The 20,131-nt window shown below is 38.3% G+C and overlaps 2 protein-coding genes and 1 non-coding gene across 3 annotated transcripts; 2 read left to right on the forward strand and 1 right to left on the reverse strand.

Annotated features, from left to right (window-relative positions):
* Positions 1 to 1,586: 1,586 nt before the first annotated feature.
* Positions 1,587 to 4,918, reverse strand: LOC140779680 (uncharacterized). The gene is made up of 6 exons (XM_073124887.1): positions 4,072 to 4,918; positions 3,592 to 3,715; positions 2,871 to 2,988; positions 2,406 to 2,442; positions 1,977 to 2,259; positions 1,587 to 1,896 (listed from the first exon to the last, which is right to left on the reverse strand). Exons 1-6 carry the CDS (start codon positions 4,279 to 4,281, stop codon positions 1,835 to 1,837), a joined length of 834 nt encoding a protein of 277 aa, XP_072980988.1. The 5' UTR covers positions 4,282 to 4,918; the 3' UTR covers positions 1,587 to 1,834.
* An 8,065-nt stretch (positions 4,919 to 12,983) lies between these two features.
* On the forward strand, positions 12,984 to 19,670 carry LOC140777103 (probable pectin methyltransferase QUA2). The gene is made up of 9 exons (XM_073121005.1): positions 12,984 to 13,267; positions 13,657 to 14,291; positions 14,370 to 14,499; positions 15,063 to 15,303; positions 16,499 to 16,721; positions 16,832 to 17,001; positions 17,164 to 17,467; positions 17,681 to 17,819; positions 18,700 to 19,670. The coding sequence occupies exons 2-9, from the start codon at positions 13,672 to 13,674 to the stop codon at positions 18,853 to 18,855; spliced, it is 1,983 nt and encodes a 660-aa protein (XP_072977106.1). The 5' UTR covers positions 12,984 to 13,267; positions 13,657 to 13,671; the 3' UTR covers positions 18,856 to 19,670.
* Positions 19,671 to 20,014: 344 nt separating this feature from the next.
* Positions 20,015 to 20,103, forward strand: TRNAY-GUA (transfer RNA tyrosine (anticodon GUA)). Its single transcript is given in 2 exon segments — positions 20,015 to 20,051; positions 20,068 to 20,103. It is a non-coding gene; the product is annotated as a tRNA-Tyr (tRNA).
* The last annotated feature ends 28 nt before the right edge of the window (positions 20,104 to 20,131 follow it).

A 20,131-nucleotide genomic window follows, 5' to 3' on the forward strand; every position in this document is an offset into this window, starting at 1 on the left:
CTCTAACCGGCTCAATTAATTTGACAGTCCTAAGACCAAATACATTTCGCATCGTAATAAGAAAAGATGCGGGCTTTTAAGTCCATCAAAGAAAGGAATTAGCTTATTTCTTCCATAAATTAATGAACAAGATAAACTAATATGTGGGCAAAATTTCAAGTAAGCCTATGGGCGAAAGGCCTAGATGGGAACCGGCAAGCATTTCTCTATGCACATATCAGCTTATTTATGAGACTCCACGATTACAAGAGGATATATATATATATATATGAACTTATAACTATGATGGTAATATATGCTACTGCATTATTTGTGCTAATTCAATCGCTTTTGCAAAGGAGCGAGCTCAAATAGTTGCCATCAATCATCCACACAATAACCACCATAAACTAAATAGCATAACGGATTACAACAGGATAAAGGAATATGAGGTTAAAAGTTTAGCCATCGATAATCCTTTTGGGATACAATTTAGTTAGAGTATTAGTTGGCAAAGTTTAACGATCAAGGTAGACTCATTCAGGCAAGTTCTAAAGGTTACAGGCATTGCGAGACAAACTCCAGTCTTCGGCCAGGCTGGCTAAAGCCTCAGTCGCTGTCGTGGGTCCCACCACTCAATTCTCCAAATTCCAATCCCCCCCGGGCTGACATGGTACGTAGTTTTTCTTAAGTACATACTACTCCAGTCTTTTCCTTTTAGAGTATGTCGTCAATTTTCAGCGGGTAAATTTAATGCGAAGAGTTGATATGAATAGCATGTTTTAATTTGTTTTATAGCCAAATATATCAACGAGTTGTTTTGGAGATTATAAAATACAGTAAACCAGAGCAAGTTACTACAATATTTGACGCTTGCAGGCTAGTTGACATGCGAAAGAACAAGGGAGCTGAGCCAGTAATCACAATCCCCTCAGTAGTGTTTGATTAGAGAAATATCACTAAAAGGGACAAACACGTGAAGTACAGTGCAACTATTTAACAGCAAATCCGTCCCCTCTAGGATGCCAAAGCCTCTCTAATCTACACAACCCGGCCACTCTTTTTCGCCCCACGTCCTTCTCTCTCCCTCGACAGCCCTACTTCTTCCTCCTCCCCAGACCCCCAGTCCCCACGTCTTGCTCATCTCCTTCCTCCGATCCGAGCAATGAATAATTCTAACGTTACAACCATAAATAGCCTCTCCGTGAATAGGCGCCATGATAGTCACTCCGCAATTGCGATACTTAAGAAAGCCGTATTTGTTAGCTTATTAGCCATGTTGATTGTCTTTGTAACTCTCGTGTGCTGTAGGTGTTGTGCTCCAATGTTGCCACGCCTCAGCCGACCTCGCTCCCCAGCCGAAACCTCAGCCCGCAGGCCAGCGCCAACCGAAGTTAGAGTCTTTGGATCATCATATTGACTGACTAAATGCACTCTCTTTCCCCCTTCTTCTCCTCGGAATTTTAATAATTTTCCCCAGACGAGGGACCACTGCTCATTATGTGATAATTATTTGACATTATTGCACTTATAAATTATGAACGAACAATTTCAACTTGAAGACTGTCACATGGTAGCAACTTGTTACAATAGAGGAATTGAGGAGATGCCTTGCAGAAATGAAGATTTGGAATAACGGGGGAAAAAATATTGTTGGGGGTCAATAATGCACATTTAAGGCACTTGTTATAAGATATCATCCAATTTAGTTGCACTGGACATGAATCTTTTTGCATGATAAAGATCAGCTTAAGATCTTTAGCTCTAGTACCAATTATTGATGATCAATCTTCCAGCATGCTTGGAGGTCATCAAATACAATGATGATGATAGCCGAAGAATGTATATGTCTTCTTCAAGTTTCTGGACTCTCAACATTTGCTCCTGCTGAAGACGATGGCTGAGAAGGTTGCGACTCTGAAGCAATCATGACAATAGACAATCTTAATAATAACAATGTATATATATATATAATAGAAAAGACATTAGGAAGTTACCTGCCGTAGTATTAAGTTGTTGTCTTGCATGTGGTGGAAGCCGGAGCTGGAAATTGGGAGGTAGCGAATATGAGGGAGCAAAGGATCCCTCCATCTGGGCCGTCGGATATTGGATGTACGGTGGGCGTGGTCCCTGCTGTGGTGTTTGAGAAGTTGCCCTTGGATTAGGCACAGTGTACCCCATATGGGTGTAACTGTACGACGGAGGACCAACGGTCGACGATGATGTCGGTCCGTACATCTGGTGGTAGTACTGTGGAGTCATTTGAGGATTGTAAAATCCCTGCATGACGATACATATGTAGAAGAAGAAAATATTACACATCCGACCATAATACTCATGCATGCATCCATGCATAAACAAATAATTACACACAGACAGAACTCGACTTGTAAAGAATAATTCAGAATACATTAGCTAGCACTTACTTGTTGGTATCCATAATCAGGTGGGTAGGTCACATACCTGAAAAAGAAAAAAAAAAGAATAGAAAAGAAAATCAGAACAACCGAAGCATAAGAATAAGAATAAGAATAAGAATAAGTGGGAACAAAGATAAGAAGCCCATCATTAGTAAAATAAGAAAATGTTCAAGTCAGCCCATGGGCTAGAGAGCCCTTGGAGTTGGGCCAAGTTGATGATAGGCCCAGATGGGAACTGACAAGTATTGGATTCATCTCATCCCAATGCAAGGCATAGTAGCAGGCATTAACTCCAAAGCAAACAAGGGCTTCAGAATTGCGCAGATGGAGAAGGGACCACTTTAAGTGTCCATTGTCGTGCTATTCCCTCCCACCCATCGATATCATGGGCCTTATCAGCGGCCCATTTAAATTTTGGGTGGACCCAGAAGATTGCAGCAAACACTAGTTAGCAGTTGAAAGGGGACCCACCCGTAATGAGTAGGGTAGATTACTGGAGGTGGAGGAGGCATTTGGGTTGGCAGTCTGCTATATGGTGGTCCCGTAGGCTGTGGTGGGCCCTGGTAAAAGAACCCAACTTGATTCCTCCCTGTACACATCAGCATATCCATGTCACTGCATTGCTATTGGAAGAGGGGGAAAAAAAAAAAAGGAAACAAATATATATAAATAAGTCAATCTGTTTGCAAAGGAACGAGCAAAACCATATAGCATGACAGATTTAGGGTATGGGGGAGGGGGGGTTTAAAGGAGTATGAGGTTAAAAGTCTACTCATCTATAACTCTATAACAGTACTATTGGGATACAATTTAAGTTGGCAAAGTTTAGAGATGGAGGACATGAAGGCAGAGATCTAGGTAGGGTAGTGTCGATCGTTTCACTCACAAAGGCGAATTCTAAAAGGGTTATAGGCATTGCGAGACAAACTCCAGTCTTAGGCCAGGCTGGCTAAAGCCTTTAGTGCTCCCCATCCCCATGTAGACCTGGTTCTCGTGTGCTGGCAAACGACGTCCCAGCAGCTGCCATGGGTCCCACCCGTGGGGTTGACATGGCACATAGTTTCCTTTTAACTATGGGGCTTCCATATGAAGATCGTATCTAATGTCAAGTATCTCAATATAAAAGCCTTAGTTACGACAATAAATCGTTGCTATATAGTTGTTACACCTATGTATGTCATATTGTCCTCACCTCGTGGAGGAGAAGGCCGAGGTCTTCCCTGGGAAGCAATGTTGCAATTTGCTCGCCTGCCGTCGATCACAGGGTTGGGGTCCGCCACGGATCGCTTTGCCGAATCCGGTTCCTGAAAGGTCACCTGTTTGATCGTATTCCCATTTTTAGCCCTCTTCAAATGTTATCCGGACTAGCGGATAATAGAATAATACATTCGCTCATATATATATGCATCTCAATATATAAGAATAATAATTCCATAGAGAAAATGAATACAAGCTTTTGTTGTTGATCTTGTGTATATAATTAGTTGATTTCAAGGTTGCCTTTGCCAAGAAGACACGGCAAAATAATGCAAGGGAGTTAATTTAAAAAGAGACAGAAGAGTAGTACTACGTAGGTATTTAATTAAGTAATAGACTCCTTATAGTACTTTCCTGTTCATGGATCATGATCAAAGAAACAAAGAAAGATGAGAGGAGGGAAGAGAGAGCTCACAAAGCCATAGCCTTTGGATCTCCCGGTGGTCTTGTCGGTTATGATAACGGCCTCGAGGATCTCGCCGAACTGCTGGAAGTAGCGGCGTAGCTCTTCGGTCGGCGTCTCCCAAGCCAAGCCGCCGACGAACACCTTGGTTAGGGTTGTGTCGCCAAATCTCGATCGGAACTGCGTGGTGGAAGTAGAAGATGTGGAAGAAGAAGATGCCATAGGATAAGCACTACTTTACAGTACTTATCCGCTCTCTCTCTCTCTCTCTCTCTCACTCTCTCTTATTCCTTCTATCCAAGAACACAAAGGAAGAGCAAAAAGAAGTGGCCTGGCTTGGCTTTCGCAAAAGGAGATCGGATGGTTAATTTGATCCGATTTGGGTAGTTATAAATCTTGGTTTCTTCTCCTCTTCTTCTGGGTTTTCTTCTCTTCCTCCTCTTTGGTGGCCTCTTCTTCTTCCATGCCACTATAGATTATGATCTATAACTAACAGAGAGAGAGAGAGAGAAAGAGAGAGAGAGAGGGGCAGCTAAGAGGAAATAATAAGAAGAGAGGAGAAGGGAGATAAAAGAGAGAAATAGAGATGGAATAGCGAGGCTGGCAGGGGATCCGACAGGTGCAAAGGGATTCCTCGCTGTATGAGAGGTTTGGATATCGAATGACAGCTGCATAAGCCTCTTTGGCGCTCTCTCTCTCTTTCTCTTCCTCTCTCTCTCCTCTCAGTTCCCACTTGTTGTCTTCTGTCCTACCTGTCTCCCTCTTCTCTAACTCATTAATGTAAATATATCAAGTTACAAAAATTTCTTTTTCATATGTACCACCTCTTTGTATCCTATACATGTGAATGACTAATTTATCTGTTGCACTATATTCTTATAGTGCCAATTTATGTCCAAAAGTCCACAATTCCCTTTCCAAGTTTTGTCATTTCATATTATTTTCACTTCAAATTAATTTACATTTGCAGTACTGATAAGGCCCAACACATTAATATCGATTAAGTAGATGAAAGTTTTATAGTTTAGTTGATTAATCAATCTGCCAGTACTCTTATACCTCGCTATTTTTTTATAACTTAAGCTAGCTGATAGTTAACGATTAATACTTTTTTATATTTTTAACAATACAAAATAGTACTCCTCCATTAATATCACTGCTCAGTTGGAAAACATGTTCACATCTTATCTTTTCGGCCAAGCAGCAGGATGGGCCCCATTTGGCGTGTCAGCCATTACAATATTTACAATTGGTTAAGCTAATCGGTCATTGTGACATGCCCATTAAATCTCTTTGTAATTAAGTACTATGTATCTTTTCTAGCAAGCAACTGCCTGTGACAAGATCAAGGGGCCCTTGAAATTAATTAAGCATATCCGTATTTATGTAACTGTGGGTCTTATGCCATGGTAACACTGTCACTAATTGGATATAATAATTCAGATGCTTAGCAAATGATGGTCAAATTCCATGTTTATGGTACTAAGTAACCAAATTAATATTAATCTCAATGGAACTCGTTTTTAAAATATACGTTTTAATGGAGATGAAGTGCATGCACAAATGACGAACCTTTTCAACGTTTCTGAACACTAGAAATTAAGCATGATTTTCTGTTGTGTGTGTGTGTGTGGGTGTGCGCTTTCCTAATTAATTAGCACCATACAAATATGGAGCCGAAATATTTGAAACATATCTTTGCTAATAACTTTCGTGCACACAATATATTCTTGAATGTACCAATGGATAAAGACCTCTTGGCCTTTTCCTTTGTAAATAACCATTAAGATATCAACATTAGAGACATTGGTTTGGTTATGCCCACAAATCACAGTAATGCAACTGATGATCATTTCAAATATGTGGAAATATATTACTAGTTCCCTAGCCAATCCACTATGTAACTACACTGCCATCGTGTCCTAATGCCATGCATGAGTTTCGTGAAAGTAACGGCTAAAGATCACATATATTTCCTGGGCATAGTAATTAACATGCATAATGTCAAGAGGCAAGGAAAGTTTAGGCAAAAAGAAAAGAATAAAACCAACCAACATTCTCTATACGCCATCATCATCAACTTTTAGAGAAAGAGAAATCGGTTGGCTCACAGCTATGCTGATAAGTTTGGAGAACATATATAAAAGAATAAACCTGTCAACGCTCTCAATCATCCTAAGCTTTATATTAGAGAAAGAGAGATCGGTTGGCTCACAGCTATATCAATCAGTTCTCTATCATTGCAACTTTCGTGGTCTTTTATGGTCGAGCAGTAATCCATCATCACTTGTTTTATAAGCACGGCCTAATTCCTCTAATTCATGGTAGAATATTGCCATGTGTTAGTCCTTGATGAAAGATTATTCATAGGTTATCAAGTGAATGGCCTATAGGCACTATAATATCAAATACATTTTTATTCTATTTCTTTTTAATTCTAATCATGTACCTTACAACATGTTAATTGGGCATACGATTGATCGTGCTGCCATCTAATTAACTTTTAATATATAGTTAACACTAAACTTCTTCTTGTGCCAGCGTTAAGGACGTGGAGACAGCTATAGATGAAACATTTGGACCCTAGAGAAAGAAAGAGTCCACGTAATGTGCTGCATGCCTCTCACCACGATGCGATGTTATGCACTCTGAAAGAAATATACAATACGTTAACCGCTTGCGTTCTCTTTACAGCTAGGATAAGTCTCACCGTTGACCGTACCATTAGCCGGGAGTTGGTAACAGTAGATTCGAAGCCCTTCTTTGATCGGTAGATGGTAAATATTGAATATTATTTATTAGTCCAAAAAACTACTATGCATGCCTGATGCCCTCAACTGAGATTCCCAACATAATTAGGAAACTGGAGATCGAAGAATAGTTACTCGATCATGGCGGTGAGCTAGCTTGAGGCACATGCATAACTTGGCAAACATATATAGTAGAGCAAATTTTCTTGTGGTGGATCTTAAGAGCAATTTCTTAATTGGTTAAGAGTACGTAATTAGGTTAGGTGGATAATATTGAGTCAACCCTTCTCAAATTTGATTTATAGAGAGTTCAAATGGACTTCAGCACCGAGTCCGGGTTTTCTGGGGAGTAAATGCTTTTAGTTTGCTTCGGCAGATAGGTAGATATAGTTCCGTAGATTGTTTCTGCCTAAGGTGTTGAATGGCTACTAGGATTAGGATTTGGCTCAGTCCAAATACAGCGTAAAATTGTGGGTTAATACATCGAATTTGTTTTAAAACGTCGAAAAGAAAAGTATCAAAGTGCTAAATTGTGCAGATGGAGATAAAAAAAAAAAAAAAAAAAAAAATCGTTCTGGAATGGATGTGATTGTTTCCTTTTCTTTTTCTTTCTCTTTTTCTCAGCTTGAATATATCTACTTGGCCTTTCTTCAAAGTTGTCGTTATCTATTTTTTTCCCCCTCTCCGCTCCCTTAGTCGTTCAAACTGGCTTTTAGATGGAGGGAACAGGCTTCGCTCAATCTAGGTGGTCTCCCCACCTTTCTCTAATGTATTGTCAACGATGGTCTAAACCGTTGCCTTCCCCTTCTCTGTCATTCGCTGGCGATCGAATCATTTTTCCCATCATTTATTTTTCAGACACGCCTCATATCTAGTCTGCCGTTTCCTCTGTTTGAAGATTATCTACGTTTTATCTCCTATTTATTCTCTACCATGCATGCTATAGAGTGGTGAAACGCAGAGTTGTGCGTATTGGAGATAGTAAAGATAGCGATGGAGCTGCTAGTCATTAGAGCTTTCGTAAGTTGTAACTCTTTGTATGGCGGATGAATTGTTTGTTGGTTAAGGGCTATATTGTCTGGAGTGCTGAGCGACTAGGTAAGATATAATTGAGTAGGTATTTGGATTCCCATCAGTTTACCTGGCCGTGTGACAGCACAAGCTGTCAACCTGCGGTTCTCACGTGCGCATGTGCATGCGCGATCACCACGTCGCCCAATCCAGCTCTGCCTCCCTCGCACGCAATAATACGCGCAGCTGGGCCACACGAAGACGTGGCAGATGCTGATAGGCGCGCTCGAGGTGCCCCAATTTTTGGGCTGTGGGCCTCAAGGCATGGGCTACCTCATCGCTTTCGAAGGTCCCCCACACGGCCACACCCCGTGGAAAAGATTCCACCTGTCATCCCAAATCCTTCTAAGCTTTTCTTATTATTATTTTTTTTATATTTTCTTTTAGTGTGAGCTCTGTACGACACTTTTTATGTCGTGTGATATCCTCCTAACTTTTCGAACGAGAATAGTTGCAATAAATTTACTTATTGCTTTATTACATCATATTTAGCCTTGCTCCTCGTCGGGCTGGAGGCTGGAGCAGTGAGGTAGGTAGGTGGGTCACGGTGGCTCTTTTATTGCAAACGGGATTGGGTTCGCTTTGAACCTAACCAAATACGATATGTTTTGGGTTCCTAAAGCCACTTTAGAAAGCTGAAAGCAACAAAGACTTTTTGGGGGGAAGAAAACAAGCAAAGACAATTGAATTGTTTAGTACGACCGAAGCCCTTGTCCAGTTTGAAAACCAGTTAACGCTACTCACGGGACAACAATGACAAAAGAAGGGGTTTGAGGTCGACGCAAATACCGAAGAAGTAGCCGGGGCGAAGTCTAAAAGTCCTCGTGTCCGGATCTCCTTAAAGTTCGACTCAATAAAATTAAAGCTTGTAAGCCCAAATTCATATATTAGATTTAAATTTCTTAAATTCAGTTCAATTGCTTAACCTCTCTACCTTCTTTTACGAAAACACCCAACAAGATGCATTATGTAAGTTTGGAAAGTGGCTCATTTACTTCTTCTTCTTTTTTTGAAAAAATATATATATATTATATAATGGGCCAATTATACAATTTGGCATCTATTAATAATATTTTAAATTAATTGAGGCTAGGTTGTCCATATGGGCATAAATATATCGGATTATAAAATTATATAATGCCCCTTGTCCAGCTGTGAGCTTGTTTCGACTTGGTGGATGAGCATCCATAGAAATAGAATTAGAGTTCAAATATTGCTTTAACTTGTAACAGGCCCAATTATTTCTGGCCCAAATACTGGCAATCTTCAAATCAGGCCCAGTTCCTCAGGATCAATCTTTTTTAGAGGCCCAAAACATGCATACTATGTACTTTACTTTATGTCTAATAGAACACGAAAAAGAAGAAATAATTATGTAGGAGTTCGTAACTTTGATTTGGCCTTAGGAGTGGTTATGTATATTGTTACTAAGCTGAATAAACTCAGGAAATTACGAGTATTTATTACTAAGGTTCGCGAGAGGATATTACCATTCATTAAATACGTAAATTACTCTACTTTAACATCGCTAGAAAAAATTAAAAAACCTTTCACGTCTTGCAAATATTAAAGTAATAAAGGGACAATATAACTTTCTGACTATAATACCAACATGTGGTCTCATGACAAGGACAAGATAGAGAACAAGGTAAATATAATTTTCTGAAAAGTTTACTCGTTTTGAGTGAGGTGACCCTCTATTTGTACGTGACCTCGAAATCTAATAAAAGATAGAAGCAGGCCAAGCAAATGGTTAATAATGGGAGTCTTAGCCTATCCGACTCTAATTGTGAGACGTCCCACCCGTTTCAACTCATGCATCCACTAAGTTACAATTTGGTATTGGACCAACCAAATGATTAAGACTTATTTAAGACCCACCGATTAGTGGCTTTCCTTTTCTATGTACATTGGATTTGTTAATAAGATGATAAATGATCCATATGCATGAATTACGGTAAAAGATATTTCGATGCGTTGACCTATATACCCATTGGTTTATATATATATATATATCCATCAAATTCACGTAACCATGCATGCACAGCTAGACTAATAATTTATAAGTCTCGTCCTAATGGCGATCTACCCGATGTTGAAGTTGACCAAGATGTCAAAACACCAACTGTAACAGCATGTTCTCATGGCTTCTTTTCTAAGTAGTCAACCGTTAATTATCTCGATAGTTAATACTTGGCCAAACCAACGTTCCAAACGACACCCAATGACCCATGATGGTGTCGCATTATTATCCATGTAATCTTCTTACCTATTTATTCATGATACCCAGGAATAAGAGAACATACCCAGCTTCTGGTAATAACGATGTCACGTTGAATATAGTAGTACAGCATTAACCTAGCTAGGTTTCTATTAAATGCCATAAAGATTCAGCTGTCGGTGGGCCTTATTAAATAGGTGCTCTCTCTCTCTCTCTCTCTCTCTCTCTCTCTCTCTCTCTCTCTCTCTCTCTCTCTCTCTCTATATATATATATATATATATATATATATAAGACTACTAAGACTACATCACATATTCACATGGTGGTTGTATGCATGAGAAAAAGGGAATTGAAAGAATTCCTATCTACTCTCATTGGCCATTTGTATGTTCCTTGTTTGATTAATAGGTTGAGATGTCTTCATCGCCTTTTGGATCATGGGATGTGGTCAAGTCCCAGCGAATTATAGACTACTCATAGATAACAAGACCTACTCCATTATTAAAGCTTGTGTGAACTAGATAGCTCAAGTGTTGACTTTCGAATGCCGGCCCTTTCAAATCTCTAACTCTGATAATTCTATCAATCTCTGTATCACAATACCGAGATCTTCAGTTATAATCCGTTCAAAATAAGAGAGTGTTCGAATATATAACAATAGGGCAAACTATAGTCTTTATCTTTGTTATTTGGCTTTATTTTAACTTACCCATATATATTTTAAATTTAAGCACTTAATTTAATTTGATAATGATAGAATACTAACTATGCTAGAAGTATCAGCATAAAGCTAGTAGTCGGTAGTCATATACCCACCATCTTAGTAATTAATCTTCCATGCCACCCCCAGTTAGCTGGAATCCATGCTACCCAAGTTGCATTGGACCCCATATGGACATACACATGCCAAATTTTTATTATTATTACCCACCGAGATTATTCCACGTAATAGTACTGGTGATCATGATTTGCGACAAATTACAGTAGAAATCCACATAGAATCTATCCCATATCTTTCCCATCAACAGTTTTATATCCATTTACGTGACATGCAATTCCTTGTCCGCTTGGCAGATGTCCAAATTCTAAGCATCCATAGTCGACGGGGCTCTGTGTACGGTTAATTAGCACTTTGCGCAGCAAACTATGAACTATTTTGCATGCCAGCGAACAGTATAATCTCTCTTTCTCTCTCTCTTCCTCTCTATTCAAAAAAGAGAAAAGAAAATTTCTAATGACTAATGACCGTCTGATGCAAGTGATGGATGGTCGAGGGCTGGTGTGAGAACTTAGGACTTAATTGTGAAGACTATTATTCACATCGTTTCGTAAATAAAACTCTCATTTGACCCTCTCTTTTTGTCTCTTCCATCCTACTTTCTTAGAGATGTGAGAGAGCGGTCCATCCACATTATAGACAAAGGTTTTAGATCCCCTTATAAGTCATAGTCACCGTTACTTTTCCCAAATGTCTGCATTGAGTTGATTTTGGCCATTGACGTTTACTTACCAATACCTTTCAGAAAAATTCAACTTCCAGTCTTCCACTAGTATATTTTAAATGCCACTAATGGTTTATTCTAAATCGTGCAAGTTAATTTATTCGCCAAAGATTGCATCAATCTTTTGCCATTCACTTAATTCACTACACTATGGAAATTATTATACATCTCGTACTAAGTTACAACTATTGCATTTCCGATATATAATGGAGTACTATATCAATCATCTTGCTTCACATCCCATCCAGCTGGTACAATAAAATTAGCTTCACCTCCTAACTATATGTATATATAATAAAAATTAAATTATTAAAAGTAATTCTGAAAGAGATCCAACTTACTAGTCCCTTGATTTATATATTTTATTTTAATTTTTTTCATATGTATACCCTTCAAAACTTGTTATTTTCTTATATGCTTTTTCAAATTTTGTATATGCTTGCATACTCTTCGAAACCTAATATTTTGTTTTCGTATGGACACATTCTTAGTGAACATGAATAACTACAAATTTGAATCATTTAATTGATAAAAAAGAGATAAAAATATTTTTAATTAAGATTAATGTATGTAAAATATTTTAAAGATGTTTTAATCTATTTATTATGGATAATTTAATTTTCACTCTTTTATACAGGTGATTTTTAAAATTTTTTTGGTCATAATAATTTTTAAATTTTTTTTAATACATAATGACCCTATAACGAGGAAGTTAAAGTAAGATATTTTCATATGATCATTGTATACAAAAAAAGAAGAAGAAATTTTTAAAGAATTATTGTGAAAAATATGATAGTTTAAGGATGAAAAAAAACTTATCCCGTTCATTATCTAAGTGGATTAAAATTTAATTGTTAATTTAATTTTATATAACAATTAAGTGATTCATGACTTCGGAGAGACATACACATAAAAGCTAAATGAGAGATTTTAGAGGGTAATCTATGCCGGTGGGCCACCACCTCAGCTGTCTACTTCTCCTTCAATTCGGCCTAAATTGACGGTGGAATTAACAAATTTTAGCCTCATCTCTCTACCTGCAACACCAGGAGAAACAATTATACGATTCCATAGCTTCCATAGTAATATACTATTTCCTTATATTAACAACATTAACTGTGACAATAATCTACCAGACCTCTAACTAAAGTATATTAAAAATGGCATTTTTTTTTTTCACGTAGCAAGGTGACTGCTACCTAAAAAAGCGTTAAAGTAGTTCCGCAGATCTGCACTACTTGGGACTTGGGAGCTGGCAATTCTTTATGGAGTTCGTATTATCAAATATTACTTGATTACAGTGGGGAATTAACGCTATTGTCAATATATCTACGCACACCAAAAAAAAAAAGAAAAAAATAGTGCTTTTATTGTTGCGACGCGGATTCCATTGGGTAATGGAGGAAAGGCTCGTGACGGTGTGAGTGGGTGAGAGAGAGTGGAAGCGAGTGAGGAGAACCGCGTATTCGATCTCTTCTGTCTTCTTCTTCTAATCTATTCCACGATTTGTTTGGAGAGGCACTGGGAGAAAGAGGAGAGGAAGAGGAAAGTGGCGGAGCAATTTGAGATAAAAATAGTGGAAAGATTTCTTCTTGTGATGCCGAAAATGTTCCTCCTGGGAGAGCTCCTGAGATCTCGATTCTAGGAAATCTCGGTTTTTCCGGTAATTCGTCTCGCCCTCATCATAACCCATTTGTAGTTTCTCCTGTTTTGGTCTCTTCTTCGTCTAGATCTCTATAGAGTATTGGCTATTAGCATTGCTGCGTGCTTTACTGAACTGGGGGTGAGGTGTTCCCATTAGAAAAGGCTCTCCTTTTGCCCCTTCCTTTTACGATGTGGTCATGGGGTAGATGGGGCCATTCACGCGCTATTAATTCTTCTGGGTCTGCATGAGTCGCCCACCTTTGTCACCTCCTTCTCTTACCAGAGTACCATTTTGAACAAATCCCCTTGTTCTGCTGTTACAAAGGAAGCAATGGCCTTTCTCTGATCTTTTTGTGTTTGTTTGAGGAATTCTTGATTTGGGTTGTAACTGAATTCCCACTGGAGCAGGCAGGAAGGAAGTCAATGTCAAGACCACTCTATCGCGGGCTCTCCGGTGGAGGGAGATCCAGCTGCGGAGGTGGCGGGCGTGACCCATTTGATCAAAACTATCAGGCCAAGGATTTCTCCGAGAATGGAAACGGGCATGAGCTCACAAACCTTGGTGGAATCACGAGAAGCCGGAAGAGCCTGACATTCTTCCTCCTCAAGTTGAGCCTAGCTGCAATCACTGTTCTTGCTCTCGTTGGCTCGCTTTATTGGGCCATCTCCATCTCTACCTCCTCCCGCAACAACATCTACCATGGCTACCGGCGGCTACAGGAGCAGCTCGTTGAGGATCTCTCAGATATTGGGGAGCTCTCACTTGGTATTGCAAAGTCGAAGGAGCTAGATTTCTGCCCTCTGCAGTATGAGCATTATGTCCCATGTTACTACAATATCTCGGAGAGTCCGGACATAGTAGATCTGGAAGCCACAGCTGTGTACGAGCGCCAATGCGTTCGCGATCCTGCAAATGCTTGCTTGATTCTGCCACCAAGAAATTACAGAATTCCACTTAGGTGGCCGAGTGGGAGAGACTTCATCTGGAAGGATAATGTGAAGATCACTGCCCAAGAGTTCTCCTCTGGGAGCTTAACCAAAAGGTAGGATGAATTTTGTTATGCTGTTGGAATATAACTGTGTTTTGGCTGACAGGTTTCTTGTTGGGTGTTGGTTTGTAGGATGATGGTAGAGGAAGAGCAGATCTCTTTTCGCTCTGACTCTCTTATGGTTGATGGAGTAGAAGATTATTCACATCAGATAGCAGAGATGATTGGGCTAAGGAATGAGTCTAATTTCAATGAGGCTGGTGTGAGTGAAATTTTGCTTATTGCATAAAGTTTGTTTTTCACCGATAAGTATAAGAGAACACCACTATGGAAACACTAGATGCTTTATTTAAAAGAATCTCATATGCTTGGTTTAGCGCCCCAGAGTACAATAACGTATATGTAATGCTTTTGTTAAACATACTATAGCGCACCTTGTAATGCTGCCATTGAGGTAGAAAACAAAGTCAGTCTGGGAGTTTAATTTGAATCAAATTAAACTGAGAACAATGTCATTTTGTCTTTCATCTTGCTGATATATTATCTACTTCACACAGTGACCAGAAAACCATTTAAAGCCATCAAGTATTCCGTATTTTCTATTGAAAAAATTGTGATACTTAAGCTTAAAAAGAGGATTTTAAACTTTGGGAGATTAGGAAACTCCGAATGACATCTTATTTATGAATTGTGAATAGTTTCCAGTTTTACATTGTAATGTGAAGTGTAGTGGTAATTCTGTTTATGGTAGAAACTTTTCACATATTTTGCAACTCTATCTGCTTCATTATAATTAATGCATCAGTAATTGGTCTATTGTTACAGGTAAGAACTGTCTTGGATATAGGATGTGGGTTTGGTAGCTTTGGAGCACATCTTTTCTCAAAACAACTATTAACCATGTGCATTGCAAATTATGAGGCCTCGGGTAGTCAAGTTCAACTCACCCTAGAGAGAGGAATTCCTGCCATGATTGGTTCATTTGCATCAAAACAGCTCCCATATCCATATCTATCCTTTGATATGCTGCATTGTGCTAGATGTGGGGTTGAGTGGGAAAAGAACGGTATGTGCTGATCAAAATGCCATGATTTTATGTTTCCCTTTTATTTTCTCAGCCCACTTTTTTCTCATTTTCGCTCTACCATTTTGATTCAGCCATCTTTTAGAAGTCTAATCGATAATAGCATGTCAGTACATGATCGTTCAAACAAACCGCCATAAAAGAACAGAGAAGAAAAGAAAAGAAGAAGAAAAAGAAAATCTGATTACAATCTACAACTTGTTCAAGTTTGTAGGCTAATATTCTTCTTTAAATGCATAAGGAGTGAAGGCACTGTGGCAGATGTAAAAATCTTCTGCATATCAGTAGCAATGGAGAATGTTTCCTGACTTCCTCCGCAAATTGCTTCAAACTTTTGGCAAGAGAACCTTGGACTTGGAAAGTGCCTTGATACACAGAGATATTTTAACTAAGGGTCTGTCCTCACTTATACTCTAGAAAAAAAAGTAGTATAATGTATACACATATACATATATCTATATATGGAAGTGATATTTCAGATTCAGTAGATTTGCGATTCATTATTAAAGAAGGGAAAACAATACTGGACAAGGAATGGAGAAAGTAGATGGTCAGGTGATGGTGTATTTTCTGTGAAGTAAGAACTACCAGAATCCTATTGCATCAAATGACTTCATATTTCTGCCATTGCATTATTAAGCTAGTGGACAATTCTTATACTACACTTTAGCTTGCTCAGCATTCAGCAAGCATGTAAAAGTTGCATGGCACATGAATACATGATTCTTTGCCATTTGCAAGTTTACATCAAAGGATTGCTGTTTCTACGATAAGACTGTTTTGTCAGTTCATCTGCACAATGATGGAAAGAGAAAAGGGAAACAATATATTTGCAACCAGTGTTCGTGGTTGCTAATTAGAGATTCCATTAATATAGCTTTTGTTTACCATGATAAAAAATATAGTAATCTCATTATCTGTGCTATTTCCTCTTGCAAAACATATTTTACGAGCAAATCAAATTTTGTATGTCAAAATTAACAGACTAGGTTTACTTTAAAAAGTTTTATTATTTTATATACTGCCAAACATGAATCCCAAATCTATTGTTTTTGAGTTGATGTGGGGTCTCTTCTATCAAAGGAAGCCAGTAGGATGCATGTAAATTATTATTACAAAATACAAACTGGGTAGCTAACTAGATTTTAGTTTCCTTATAGCTACTTCACTGTTGCAGATGGTTTGTTATTGGTTGAAGTTGACAGACTTTTGAGACCTGGTGGTTACTTTGTCTGGACTTCACTTATGAATAGTCATAGGTTTTTGCGTGACAAAGAGAACCAGAAGAAGTGGACAATCATTCATGATTTCGCTGAAAATCTTTGTTGGGATATGTTGTCACAACAAGATGAAACAATTGTCTGGAGAAAGACTAGTAAAAGGAAATGTTACAGTTCTCGGTAAGCAGACCAGCCAATATTCTATTAATGATAGCTCACGATTGTGCTTTAGTCATAAATATAAATTAAATGGTATTATTAAATGAATCTTTGTGATTACATTGGTACAGGAAAGCTGGGCCTGCTGTCTGTGGTAGAAGCCATGATATTGAATCTCCATACTACCAACCACTGAATCCTTGCATAGCAGGAACTAGAAGTCAGCGCTGGATTCCCATTGAATATCATCCACCCTGGCCTTCTCGGGCTAGATTGAACACAACTGAACTTGATATGCACGGTAACATGCATGATCCATGATCAACATTTCCATGCAATGATGAACTTTCCTATTTTAAGCCTATATATGTGGTCACTAGCGTTTAACACTATTCAATATGACGCCATAATTTGTACTCACATGCTTCTTTATTTTGTACTGATCTACACTTCTCTTCCTCAGGTGTGCACCCAGAGGACTTTGCTGAGGATGCTGCAAACTGGAACTCAGCGGTTCGGAATTATTGGTCTCTTCTTTCACCACTTATATTCTCAGATCACCCAAAGAGACCTGGTGATGAGGATCCTCAACCTCCATTTAACATGCTAAGAAATGTGCTAGACATGAATGCTCATTTTGGTGGATTTAATGCTGCTTTACTGGATGCTGGAAAATCTGTGTGGGTGATGAATGTTGTGCCTACAAGTGGTCCTAACTATCTTCCTCTAATTTTTGATCGGGGTTTTGTTGGTGTTCAGCATGATTGGTATGTGCACCATTTCTTTTCGGGACTTACCAAAGGTTAATTGCTAGAATAGGTTTTATAAAATAATACTATGACATATTTCTCATTTTCTTGTTGTTTTGAGACTACTATTGGTAGATCAACTATATGATTTCTTTATGGTTAAATCTGAATCTTCTAATTACTACCTTGTTTAAAGAGAACTTATTTGTTCAAGTGAAATATATTTATTAGGTGTGAAGCATTTCCAACATATCCAAGAACGTACGATATGGTGCACGCTGAAGGGTTGCTTTCACTCGAGAGACATCGGAAAAATAGATGTTCCACTATTGAAATGTTCTTAGAAGTTGATCGTATTCTACGACCTGAGGTATGGCAGAATTTATTTTATCTGAACTTTGTCTAGGAGGTAGTTGGATGATCAGTCATCTGTAACTTCGTATATCACACCACAGTCCAGAAATTCCAAAAATATGTTCTAAACACTGGCATTTCAACTGCGAGTCTGAAGCCATCGTTAATTAATTCTCTAAGAAAGAAAAAAAGGTACTATATCCTATTAAATAGATAATCCTTTTTTCCCCAAATATTAGACTGAGGCATAAAAGCTGCGTAAAAATAGTGTGAAATCGCAGAAGAGAATGATAGTAAATTGACAACTGATTAGGACTTTTATTTGGACCACTATAGAAAGAAGAGATGATTGTTACTGGAAAATTATGGTTAGCACCAATGAGGATTGGATAAAACTGTATACAATGGATACCTTCAGACCCAGTGGAGAGCAAATAAAGCAGAGATTACAGGAACTCTAACCAAAGAATAACTTTCATTCAGCATATGCCATTTAATTCAGAGAAAGTCTTTTATGTTAATTTTCTTGTTCGTTGGGGAAATGTGTTTATAGCTATGAATGGATCTTTAAGAGGAACAATCTTTTTTCCTCTGCTAATTTCTATTCATTCTCATTAAAACAATTACCCTTTCACATTTCATTTCATTATGGAGGAGAATGTGATGCTTACATGTGATTGAATGAAATTTCATTCCTTACACATTAAACTGATTGTTTGAGAAGGTCTGGATCATGAAGTACTTATTTTTGTCTTTTGAAGAACGTACTGTATTCTTGTTTTCAACATGTGCAATATGTTCTTCTGTAAAGGGAACAATTTTTAAATGTTTTGACATATCATTCTTCTTGAGAATCTCTCTTTTAAGATCTCATTTTGGTGCTGGCGCACATGCAGGGCTGGGTAATACTTCGCGATACTGCTTCTCTTATTGAAGCTGCCAGATCAGTGACTACACAGCTGAAATGGGATGCTCGAGTGGTGAGCATTGATAGCAACAACAATGAGAAGCTCCTAGTCTGTCAGAAACCATTTTTCAGGAAGCAGCTATGATTGATACCATGAATTATAGTCGACACAGGATATGATATTTGTTATTTTTCCTCGGCGATGGTTACCATAAATTTCCATCTTTGGAAAGGTGGAGCAGGAACTTTGAATACAGAAGTTGATGAATCAATTCTTCAGCAACATAATCATGTACTCGTGGAACCGCAAGGTCTCCATGGGGTTATGTAATTAGGCAAATGCAAGTTGGGAATCAGAAAGCATAGGGTACTCTTTCAAAGTTTTTCTGGTTAAAATTCAGGCGAGAGATACTAAGAAGCCATGAAAGTATTTAAGTTTGTGAGGAAGAACACAGAATAAACGATGATGCTGCAGAATATATGAATGAAGGCCTATAGGTTATGTGGGTATATTCTTTTGTTCAACACATTCTTCTTATGTAGCAGCACCTGCTCTTTCTGTTTGTACATTTGATCTATAATACTGCTCATCTCAAGTAGCTAATTATTTTAAGATGAACCGTGAGCAGACCGACGGATTTGATCGATGATAATTTCTGCTACCAATTTTGAGCAGGTATTAGTGGCACAATAAAATGTCAGTAGCTCCCAGAAATATGCTAAGTAGAAGCTGCACCATCTAATGTCTTGCAAATCCTCATGTTTCTTTGTTTAGTTCATCATTGGCAAGAGATTGCTCTACGCAATAGCAACTCCATCCCCTAACTGACTTCTTGATGAGTTCAAAACCTTAGGTATCACCTGCAGCAATGAGCAAAACTCAAAGATGTATTGATTGCATGTATGTGAGTTTAGCGCAAGAGAAACAATAAATCAATTACTATCATTTGCAACTTAGAATTTCCAGACTCCCTATTTAACTTTTAACGCATAGATTCCATTGGTTTATTACGATATCAAATAGTATCACGGCCACATCAACGAAACTTCAGGGGTCGCGGATATCATTGAATCATATGAAAGACATTTTTATAAAGCGTTATATGTATTTTACTCTCATTTGCGTGTGCTTATGTATATCAATATTTCGCTCCAGTTATTTTTATTAAGCTACTTTTTGGACGACAAATGAAACTATAAATTCCGGTACCATTCAATAGAATTCTACCCAGGTTATCAAAAATATAACTATTATTTTGATCGATGGTAAATATTAATTGGATGAATAAATAAATTTCAAGGCGCCGACCTTAGCTCAGTTGGTAGAGCGGAGGACTGTAGTTGGTAGCACCCAGCCATCCTTAGGTCGCTGGTTCGAATCCGGCAGGTCGGATTTTTCGCTGTTGATAGTTTCTTTCTAT

Source organism: Typha angustifolia, chromosome 15 (assembly GCF_048772165.1).
Source record: "Typha angustifolia cultivar Huaian chromosome 15, ASM4877216v1, whole genome shotgun sequence".
Taxonomy (NCBI): Eukaryota; Viridiplantae; Streptophyta; class Magnoliopsida; order Poales; family Typhaceae; genus Typha; species Typha angustifolia.